Below are 12,151 nucleotides of genomic sequence, written 5' to 3' on the forward strand. Positions count from 1 at the left end.
TACTACAGAACCCCCTTCCCTATCCATCGTCCTCCTCTGCCCTGGCTGACCATATTTCCCTCTGGGAACTACCAGGAAAGGAAGATTTCCTGGCTTACCTCTCCAAGTTTTAAATGCTAGATTTTTAAACAACCCAAATTAATCCAATTTATATTTTTGGTTCTTCAGCACCCTAGGGGTCTGTCCTTTGACCTCCTGCTATTTGACCTTTCAAGAAACAGCCAAAATATCGAGCGAAATACGGAGGCTGCAGCAAAATAACAGACGTTCCATGGCACCTCGGAAAAAACAACCGGAGGTTCCCACATGGCCCAGACCACACTGAACAGCAGCTTACTCTCTGAAAGGTCCTGGTTCAGACGTCCTACAAGCTCACACAACTAACACTAAAGTAGCCTGTTTTGTCTGTATTTTCCATCTTTTTCAGCTGTAAGGGGTAGGGTGTTTGGGTTGGGGTTTTTTGTTTTGTTTTGTTTGGGCTTGGGGGCAGGGTTATTGCATTTTTTGTTTTCCTTTTTAAATGAAAGCCAGTATTATGGAACACGATTTTGTGGAGCAAAAAATGCAATTCCACACCTTCTATAATGCTGAAACACCGTATGTGATTAAAAAAAAAAAGAAAAACTAAGAGAAAACACATCTGAAGTGGTAATGGAGTCTATGCAAAGAAAAGGTCTTACTGTGCATGTTTGAATGTTTGAGAATCTTGCTTAACGCTGCTGAATGAAGATGAACAGTCTTGTCATATTTCTACAAAATCACTGCTTCTGTTAAAAAAACCTCACCAACCCCTTTGCGTTTTGAAAAGTAGGCAGCGTTACAAGAAAAAAAGATCTTTACTAGGTCTGAGGATTTCTCCCACTCTCTTACCAGCTGGGATTTCTGTAACAGTTTACCCTTTTTGAAGGGCAACAGAAAGACAACTTGCAGAAGAGAAATCTGTAAAATTACAATCCAAAGATGCTATCTTTGAAAAAAGGTAAGAAAATGCACTGTGTATCATTTAACTTCCTGATAGGCAGGCAGCAGGGGAAAATATATACATATGCCTCAAAAAAAAAAAAAGAAGATTCAGGCCTGAAGAGGCATTTCCAAAGCTTTTCCTCTTTAAAGTACAAATAAAAAAAACACCTCAAAAGGTACAGTTCAGAGTCAATATTTACCCAGATCTCAGGTTATATTTCAGGTCAATTTCTGGGTTCCCTGAAGATGAAGATACATAAGGCAACTAAACTATTCCTTCATTGGAACCCGGCATACAAATTGACCAGAACGGACTGACCACAAACTGGCGATCTCTGGGTGTAGTAGACGTGCTAAAAGTGTCCCTCCATCAGAAAACACAGAAAGCTAGACTTTTGCACTACACATATCTTCTGAACACCATGACACAGTACTATATGTATAGTTAAAAAAAGAATTAATTGTCTTGGGTCTTCAAACAAGTTATGAGGTTCAGAGATATTGTTAGACTGTGCGGAGAAAAGAAAAAACATTACCTCCAACTTAGCTTCTCTCTCTCTAATGGAGATTTCGGTCTTTAACCTAGTGGATAATGAATTAAGATTCAATGTTTTAGCATACTGTATGGTTAAAATAGAGATAAGGATGAAGATACTTACACTAAGAAAGCAACTTGGTAATCTGAAATAAATTTTTTAAGTTGATACTTATTTTGAGCTTAAACGTACTTCAGAACTCCAGAAGAACATTTCAGAGTTTTAAAGTGTTTTATCTGGTACACAGAAATTATGAGGTAAACTTGTTTCATGTAACCTGTTCCAGTTATCTCATGAAAACCAGGAAGCAACAGCCTTAAGATGGTCAGCAATACTTTTATTCTAGTGCTTACTGCAATTCTAGATGAGGAATAATCTCTTCACCATAAAGGCCTTTTAAACCATGCCTGAAGTATTTAAGATCTGAAACGATAAATTTGCTGAAATGGACTTTTTAAAAGTGCATAAAGCTAAATTATGATTCAGCAAAAACATTCTGCAAACATCAGTCTACCATAACCCAAGTACCCAGAACGCAGCTGTGGTTTACGTCAGGGCAACTGTAAAACACGGCAGCTGACCCCTAACTACTATTTGGAGGAGATACTTCCCTCAAAATACCTTCATTGCACAGTCTATACATGAGATGAGCTATAAATTATTTAAATTCATTGACTTTTAAAACCACATTAATTAAACAGCTTATCACAACATCACTAAAATTGATTTTCTGTGTTTATATAAGAAAACGCTATCGCAGAGATAGCAAGAAGTATGTCTCCTACAAAACTTTAAGTCATCAGTTCTAATATAAAATCTCACCTTTCAAGGGTTTCCTATAAAAAAAAGAAAAACTGAACAAACCCCTCAGAATTGCTTATGCCTGTATCTTCTTTGTTGATGCTGCATTAAAGGCAAATTTAATCTGCTGAAGTGTGGTGCAGCCCGTTACCTTTAAAGAATGTTATTAATCACGTATTATACGATTCACAACCTCAGCGAGTCTTAATGCTACCTACAAGGTACAAAATACTTGACAGAAGAAACAGCTTTATCAACTTTAATTTTATGAAAAATGTATACTAATATTCGATCGATATCTACCACATGTATTTTCCTAATTTAATCCAAGAAAGCAGTGCTAAAACCAGACCTTTTAAAGAATTTTAGCACATGCTTCCAGCACACCATGAACACCTTCTAACACTAATGTTCTAATAGGTAATCGACAACTTGACTCTAGTATAAACAACTATTTGTAAGTATTTTAATTATTACATCTTCATTTGCAATAAAAGATGGCAAAAATAACTACAAAAAAAAGGATTGTTTTACAATAACTTTGCTGTGGTAGCACTGTAACAATGCTCGTCTAATTAACAGTAAGAAAGATGATCAGGGTGAATCAAATGACAATACATTTTTTGGGTCAGGGACTTGAAATGCTCTGAAGTATTTAGTCATGAGTAGCAACACCAGTAAAAGATACTGCAACACCAAATATTTAGCTTAGCTTCACTGCTTTAATGATTTCTATGCAAGAACTTAAAGATGTTGGAAATAGTAATTTGTCTAAGAACAGTCACTTTTGAAAGAGCAGAACTTAAACACAAATAAATCAGATATTGTATACCCAAGGGCAAAACATACTGTTCTTCCTATCTGAATAAATGTAAGTTTTGCCACCAAAATAAATGAGTATGAATTGGATCCAGTATCTGTAGATGGTTTTAAATACATTATAAACATTTTACATTATCACATTCTAATATGATTTCTGTGGTCATGTTTTATTGTTTAGAAAACAGATTCAAACTGGCCAGTTTACACTGGTTTGGAAGTGAACAGGGTTTATAATGTTTTATTATAACCACATCTTTGTTAATATATGTCAGGAATCTAAGGTAAACCACATTATCAACCTTAATTCTGTTTAGGAATAGGTTTTAGAAAGTAGTTCCTTCTAATTTGTAATTAGCAGAAGTTTCATATACGGATACTAAACCACAGAAGACTATCACCTTGTGATGTTCCTAACACTTTTATGATATCAGAGATCTTAAATCCCATACTTCTCAAACAGCAACAACTTTCTTACATCTGTGTAGCTACAGTGCTTCTAGAAAGAACATTATGAACATAAACCAAAGATTGTGATCATCTCGAGTAAGTATAGCCTGCTGGTCCACAGTTTCAAGCAATTTTGAAACTTCTCTAGAACTCTCCAAAGATGCTTTAGTCTACAGAAAAATAAAATTCTAGTTAAGAACAATGAAAAAAACGCCCCTTAATTGTCAATCTCTTAAGAAAAATGCCCTCAAAATGTAACAGCTGAGGACAAGACTTCAGCTTGATTGAGATACTCAACAGAATGGATTGGCCATAAAACCAAAAGAGACTCTGAATAAAAGCCAGGAAAGTAAGAACATTTGACACTTTAAAGTCTAAATTCAGATTGATCTGAAACTTTGATACATGAGGAGTCACATGAGGACTAATGGAAGACATCTGGTGTCAGTGAAACAAGTAGACTCTAAAATGCACAGTCCAAGCATGGATGGGGGTATTCTCATTGCTGAAATTCATACAGTCTCACTGCTTCCCCTGCTCTAACATAATAAAATTATGTATATTTGCACACACACAGAGCTCAAAATCATGAGCAACTGTCTTCCCAGCGATCTGTTTCCTTACAACCAAAGAGTTACTCCCACAGCTTCTTTGGGTAAGAAGTACTGAAACTCAGCTAGAATCTTTTGCCAAACATCCCTTTTTTGACCACCCCTAACCAAAAGTAACCTTTTCTAGGACTGTAGCTTCAAGAATTTCTAGAAACAAACTTTGTTATTTAAGTAGTTCAAGGTACCTCCCAGCCACTCAACTGAACCACACCCAGCATTAAGAATATAAATCTATTTTACAACCAAAAGAATTGAAACGTCTTTGAGTTTGTTTGTTTGGGTTTTTTGTTTGTTTGTTTTCTTTTAAGAACTCACGCTTTTAGCAGGAATTCCCCATTTTGAAAAAATATAACTCTGAGTCAATAATTCATAAAGCACAATTCTCCCACAAATACCTGATTGTATGAGCATTTACTGGGAAGGTACATGTGAATGCACAGTTGGAGAGAAGAAAAAACTGCTTCTACACTATGGTATTTTACATTGTTAACGAGTGAATGGGAAAGGAAAGATGGTGACATTCATGTTACTTGACACTGTCTCCAGTTTCTCACCTGTGAAATGGGGCTAGATATGAAGACAGCTACATAATAGCTATTATTATCATGAGTAAGCAAAGTGTTATTACACACAAAGCTGCAGCTACAAACATTCAACAGAATAACAGAAACATTTACTTTCTTGTCAGAAAGACTTTCAAAACAAAGGTAATACAGAATTTCCTAATCAAGCAAGGTTGCCCTGCAACTACATGTCTTTTAAGAGCCTACAATGCAGTGACACTCAATGTCCTAAAAATATCGAAAGAGAGACAGGTTAAGGTACACACAAATGAAATCTTAATTCTTTGACCATAAGCCAAACTGGTTGTACCATGCATATTCATGCTCGGTCCTTGCAGATGTCGTCTAATAAGTTGCATTATTCATGTAACTTGGTAGTTGCCAGGACCATCAAATATATTTAATATCGAGTCAGGAAGGTTTACATGCATGGTTTAGTACTGGTTTTATGTTATGAGTTTTCCACATGAGTAACTTTTCTGAGATCCTCACACAAATGGAAACAGGATGCCACGTTGTCAATAGTTTCTACATGAACTATTTACACAAAGCTGGCAAATCTGAATGTAGCTTGCAGTTAAAACACTTGTAAGTCTGAAACTTAAAAAAATTTCTGTAGCAAAGCTGTAAAAGAACCAAATGATAATATTCCAAATGAGCATTCAAAAGTGTTGTTATTCACATAACTTCAAATCAAAGTGTCAATCTAGTGTAATTTCTGGGAAATTCTTAGAGAACGTTTCTGAAAGCCGCGAAAATCTGCAATCCTATTCCAGTTTTGTTGTTGCTGTAAACCTGAATGAAAGTGAAATATCACAGATTCAACTTCCTCTGAAATGCAACAGCATGTTCACAATGAAAACACAAACCCACTATGCTTTTTTGAATGCTGCTGTGTCAAAACAGAAATAAGTCCTGCAAGAAAAGCCTGTAGTAGGTAACCGATGCTTGAAGGTGAACAGCAGCATTCAAGATGGAACATAGCTTCTGTCAGAAGAAAAAAAAAAAGTAGCAAAAAGGACAACGAGACTTCAGAGTACTGAGTAAGCGTGCAGATGCTCAATCACAAAATATGCGTAAGAGACAATGGATGACAGGATCCTTGCTATTATTAGCAATACCACAGTGGCTGCAGAAGCTTACTAGCACCAAAACTGTTACTGTTTGAATACTGAAAGTGAAGAGGACAAAAATACTGGTAAAAATGGATTAATCTCAGAATTTGATTACGCAGAAAGAAGAAGTGCTGCAAATCAAGAACAGCTTGCATTCATCAGAAATAATCGCTTATAACTTAAGAGGTTATAACAGTGACTGATCTCAGAGTAAGATTAGCTCCATCCATTAGGTTGTTTGGAAGCTAGTAAATTAGAAATTCAACCAAGACACGTATCCACTGTAAGCAAGGGGTTGAGTTTGGAGGAACACTAGATGTTTACCATGACAAAAGGAAAGCTCATCATATATCCAGACCTGTTGATGGATAAACTTGCCATAGATAATCTAGAACTAAAGATGAAGTCGGAAGCAGTGAAATTAAAAGCAGCAGATGTCTCAGCAGCTTGAGTAGAGGATCCTTGAAGATGAGGGATGATACCAAAAGAACAAGGTGTGAATGAACTGTGGCTGCTCCACCCTCAGAATCAAGGCTCAGTAAGTGTATCTGCTTCCATCACATGCTTTCCTCCTACAGTTTTTCGGAACAAAAAGAAGCTTAGCTACCAGAGCAAAGCAGCTAATAAATTCCTTTGGCCGAGATTCAGTTTATGCAGTTACATGCGACAGAAGTCATTCAAAGCATATTTTGCCACTATATACTGTAAAGTCATTGGCAGACAAAATTGCAACTTACTTGAATATTAAATAGATCGGGATTTTTATGTTTTAGTGAACACCCAAGGAGAATGACAAAGCCCTTTAGTTTCAGAAGCTAGATCAAGTTCAGAACAAAATGGGCTTTGATGTCAATACATATGTTATCATTTATACACTACTCTAGCTTGGGATGATATCAATAGACTTGAGCAGCAAAGAAACACTGCAAATGAGCAGCAAAGAAACACCGCATCACACAAGTGAAACTCCTAGTAAGCCTCTCTTCAAAGGAGTATAGCCCCCAAAAAGCTGCAAGTCAATGCTGCAAAGCAGAGAACATTATCACAGAAGGGCCTTTGCCAGACTACAGTACTGGGAGAAAAGACCAGACCTGCTGCCTAAAAGATGCAAGAAGAGAATACCACAGCTTCAATGTATGAAGAAAAAGGAAAAGGTCTGGTCAGATCTTTGTTCGCTTACATACCAAAATAATCCCAAGCTGGACTGGGTTCAATTTTCTGGTCCACAATGATGTATCAGTGAGCCAAGGCAGTATAGGATACCTGCTCACTTTCAACTCCCCTGCAACAAAAATGTCTGCTGTCAGTTCATTTAAAAAATAAGTTAATTGTTGCGCAAAGCAGAGAGTTGAGCATTAGAAGAGTACTGGCATAGTTCTTAAGCTTTATTCCCTCAGCACAAGGTCGATCCCTAAAACAAGGCAAATTTAATGTAGAGTAACAATTTAAAAAGCAATTCCTACTGGAACATCTCCAGCTAGGTTATCTGTATTACTAACAGCAGGATTCTGGCCCAAAGACAGTCTCATCAACGCTACACAGAGCCTATAGAATATGTCTGGTCATTAGCAATAAAGATGACTTTTACAACACATAGAGACAGTCTGATATTTAATAAAAGATACCAAAAGATACCACCCGAGAGACGCAAAAGAAGATCCCAAAGCATTCAAGATTATAACTGTGAGTCGTTGTTTCTGACGATGAAGTGATTCTTAAGAGCCCTATAAACAAGTCTACCTCATTGAATTATAGGTCAAAGAATGGCAAGAAACATTCATAGATCACTGAGAAACTACACAGCAAGTTATGAATATTGTCTGCAAGTTGTTCTTCTTCCAAAGCAAACCACAGAGTAGCCTAAAGAACCATCCCACAAAAAGATGAACATTTTTTTGTACCCTGTAGTACAAATAATGAAAAAAAAAAATCTGCTACACGGGCATACTCATGCTCTTAGGTTTAGCAGTGATCTAGTCTTGTCCAAAGTATCAGAGAATTAGTATACGGACCAGGACAAGATTTCCTAAAATTAATGAAGTCTATGAGCATGACAGTTTCAAAAAGCACCACCACAGATTATATCACCTTATGTAGTACCAGTAACTAATCTTATGCCAACATCAGAGCTCTCACAAATAATGGCTATCTAATGTCCTAATCCAACAGCTTGCAGAAACAAACCTGCACATATTCTTGACTCTACTTCAAATCTTTTCAGTACTCACCCATCTGTTTCTGAGTAATATATACTTTGTAAATCCAACATTCTTAAATATTTTCATGTGACATCTCTAATATATTCAAGACAGCAAGATCCTTGTGCAGTACTGAAAACAGCCTGCCACAACTCTTAATTTCCCTACCATTCAATACATCTATAACCTTTCCTTACATATAGTTCAGCAAGTACTAATTCCCAACACCTAACGCGAGCTCCAAGTAGAGAAGCTAAGGTTTTATCACAGCTCAACACTTATTTTTCCATAGTTTGAGTTTCACTGAAATCTAAACTGTTAAAGGACACAAGCTACCCTGGATTAGTGAAGGCAATATAGCTCACCTGCCTAAATGGCTCTTCCCAGTGTTTTGTCCAATTTCAATATTCTGTGTTCCAAAATCAGAAATTTCATTTTTCAAATTGCTTTTTGGAATGCTTTCCCAAATTAACTTCCTTCCCCTGCTCATTCCTGCCAGAATATCTTCATTTCTCTTTAATGGATGTCTATTAGTCATCCCATCAGACCACCAGTTTTATTCAACTGCATCGCATTCTAAACAGTTACTAGTAAAGGTCTGAAGTTTATAGCAAATATTTTGCTCTACTATTACTCATAGCCCAAGATAAGTACGTCCATGTTTGCATCAGATGACAGATTACTCCAGTATCCCCTCCTACTTGCTACCTTCCGGAAACTAAGAAGGAAAATTTTTAATAGTTATGAAACCTACTGGGGATATTTCCACCACTCAGTGAAGGCTGATTTATTCTTAGAGGCTTAAGAACCTCTCACTCTTTTGGAAGAATTCTCATCATGCTTGAGAATATGTAATCCCTTTTAGAATCCTGCTACAGGCTAGATGGACTCAATGACACCTTGTTGTTAAACCAGGGTTAAACTATTTTCTTCCATCTTTTAAAATATCTTTCTTTGCAGTCTAATTGACATTTTTGTTTCTGTGTTCTGAAATGGTTTAGAGAGAACTCAAATGTTTGATTCAACTGACACACCTCTGAATTGTCAATTAAGGCAGAAGTAGGCTCACAAGCTACACTGTAAAGCCTCAGGTACTGTTCCAGGATAATCGGGGATGGCTTGGCATGTCTGATTCTTCTAAGGTTAAAAAAAAACCCAAGCAAACCTTGCAACACAAACTCCACAATACTGCAGATTCTTTTTCAAATCCTTAAAAAATCTGAAAGCCAAAATCCCCATATTAATTTTTCTTTGACAGTCAGAACTAAATAGTTAATACAAACCAGTATACCTTTGTCATATAAATAACAATTTTGAAAATAATGTTTAAATATTTATAAGAGATTAAGACTGAATTTATCCTACTTCAATAAAGGTAACATTTAAAAAAAATCATATTAATATTATGTAAAGAACATCAAGCACTCATTTAATAAAGCTAGTATGAAAAGCAAGTTGACGTAACAGTCTCACTGTGTCTAAGACTTAAAAGTCAGGACTGAGAAGTTCTAATGCCACAAGAATTATTTATGTCTCTTTGGCCAAACTGAACAAAAACCTGGTTTTGATTTTGGCTAGAGTAGGTAAACATTTTATCTCCTGTTCTTGTAATTGCGGATGTGGTAAGAGCAAAAAGGACTAGTAAAGCAATGGTCTATGTTCATCCATCCATTTCCAATTTCATGTAATTCAAAAGAAACCCAAGTTCAAAGTGCAAATTTTGGCCATCTGTCACTAAACTAATAAACATTGAGCAGTAAAACAAAACTTACTCAGATACTCGTTCAGCAGTTGGGATATCTACAGAAACTGAAAATAAAAATAAAGGATTTAATTAAAAATATTTAAAAACGTGGAAATACACTTCCAAATCCAAGTACACAGAAATAATGATAATGCAACTGAAGAAAGACTGCAATAACACAGAGATATCCACATGTAAGTATTTATATATGCATACTATATATAAAAAAAGACACTATATGTACTCACCTTTCTCTATTATAACTTGACAAGTATGAGTGTGGCTTTCACTCAGATGTGTGGCCATGCTATCTAAGCCAGAAACATCAGTCAGGAAATCACAGTTAAGACATACTACAGTCACACCCCTAGAGAAGAGAAAGTAATAAGGAGGTATAAATACAACATGGTTATGATAGCAGTTTTCTTAACTTACAGCAACTGGATAGACTATATATATAAAAAAACAAAGTTTCCTGCAAATTCAGATGAGATGACTCACAAAAACATATTACCTATACATATTATTTATACTGTAGCTAGCACCTGGAAATCCCAGTCAATGACCAGGGCATCTCCATGCTGGGTGTAATACAAAGAACACCACTTTAGACAGAAATTTATCTGTAAAGCATGAGTTTCTCAGTTTTGGTCGTTCATTTGGTTTTTATTTCCCTCCCCACCCCCCATTTTGCACATTACGAATAATTGGAAAATAAAGAAATAGAAATACTTTTAAAAACTGCTCAGGGTTAAAAAAAGAAAGTAATAAATGTTGCCAAATAACAAATATTTGTCACTGAAGAGAACACTGCTAGTGGAAGAGCTAATGTTTTTGTTTCCCTGCTCTTTCTAAATTGTGGAAGCCTAGAAATTCAAGAGGCCCTAATCTCATTTAACTAATCAGTTGACTATCAGCAAGTAAAAACATAACGATCTGTAACTGAAAAAAGCTGAATTACCGTAGCTCTTCTGAATGCTTCTTATAGATCCAAAATCTTTTACTTGGACGAGCACTGTGAAAACTAGATATAAGAAAACATTACCACTTAGACTGGTTTTCTTGAGTACATTGCTCCACATATCCCCTACACTGTACATGGTACTGCAGTTTGCTTATGACAAGGCATGAAAATAGAAGGCTCAATTACTGACCTGCATTATTCTAAAACATTAAGTTGCTGAACGCTTACAGGCTTGTGAATCTCAGCTCTAGTTTAAAACACTGGCTCTCTTGTAAGTAACTAGTTTGGGAGGGAGAAGGCTTAACTTTGACAGCACAGGCCTGCAAGAAGAGAGTTACGTTGCTTCCATCAGCAGTTTAGCTCTTGATGCACCACGGCTGTAGCTCTACAGTGCTCCACAAAGGAAGTGAAGCTTTGCTGAACTCAGGCTTCCTAAAGAGATGGCTTTAAATGAGATAAATCATATTCTCAGACAACCTGTAAGTTATCTTATATGCAGGTTAGGTATGTGCCAACACTGTACTCCCACATGAAACAAAAAGCGAGCAGCGGGGTACAAGGGCTGCTACTGCAGAAACACCCTGCCTCTAACAGCCTTCCTCCTCACCATCCCTTGTTCCTTACACTCACCAAAAAAGGTGTTGATAGGTGCTGCAAGGGGTCAAAGTATGGAGAGCATTAGTGCATCAAGGAGACAAAGGACAAAAAAGGAGCTATTTTACTAAATGGTTGAACTTTTCAACACCCGGAACGTGGGCAACAGTAGGAACTGTTTACCTCAGATTCCCCTCTCACCTTCTGGAGTAAACTTCCTCTTGTACAATCAGAATGAAGTACATTAATTTTTACTATTTTTTAAGCATGCAAGCAATAGGTTATATGCATAAAAGCATGTAAATGATTTCAGCCTAGGACTTACGACAGCACTAAAATTTATATGAATAGGTCAACATATAAAATACATACAAAAACTCTTAAAGACTTGGGTGATAAATTCAAGAATTCTAGCATTCAAAAATGCCAAGGCATTTTGTACATACATGTATTTAAGAAGACAACTGCATTCTGTACTTTTCCATAATACATTTGGCTTGTTCAGGGCACAGGATTAACAAGTAGGTTTCAAAAATTTTGTTTTACTGTCACTGCTACGTGATCTGTGTCTCATTATGGCATAGTACAATTCTATTGCTCTGAAAACTAATGCGTTTGTTTTCTAACAGGCTTTTTTACAGCTGTCATCACTAATACCCTGCACTGCCCCACAATCAGTGACAAACCTCCTGCAAAATGAGATGTTATTTTTACAGTTGACCAGAAGAAGTGTAAGAAAAAGTACCCACTTCTCTATGCTATTTGAGACATCCTTTACATGGTATTCTGAGGA

At 36.4% G+C, this 12,151-nt stretch overlaps 1 protein-coding gene across 1 annotated transcript in view; it reads right to left on the minus strand.

Moving 5' to 3' along the window:
* The window catches only part of ZNF280D (zinc finger protein 280D), a 45,361-nt gene that overhangs the window by 7,055 nt on the left and 26,155 nt on the right, over positions 1 to 12,151 (minus strand). Inside the window, 4 exon segments of the mRNA XM_009885735.1 lie at positions 1,500 to 1,545; positions 9,829 to 9,865; positions 10,049 to 10,167; positions 10,762 to 10,824. Of these exon segments, the coding sequence (XP_009884037.1) occupies positions 1,500 to 1,545; positions 9,829 to 9,865; positions 10,049 to 10,167; positions 10,762 to 10,824 (265 nt within the window).

This window comes from Charadrius vociferus, unplaced genomic scaffold, assembly GCF_000708025.1.
Source record: "Charadrius vociferus isolate BGI_N301 unplaced genomic scaffold, ASM70802v2 scaffold325, whole genome shotgun sequence".
Taxonomy (NCBI): domain Eukaryota; kingdom Metazoa; phylum Chordata; class Aves; order Charadriiformes; family Charadriidae; genus Charadrius; species Charadrius vociferus.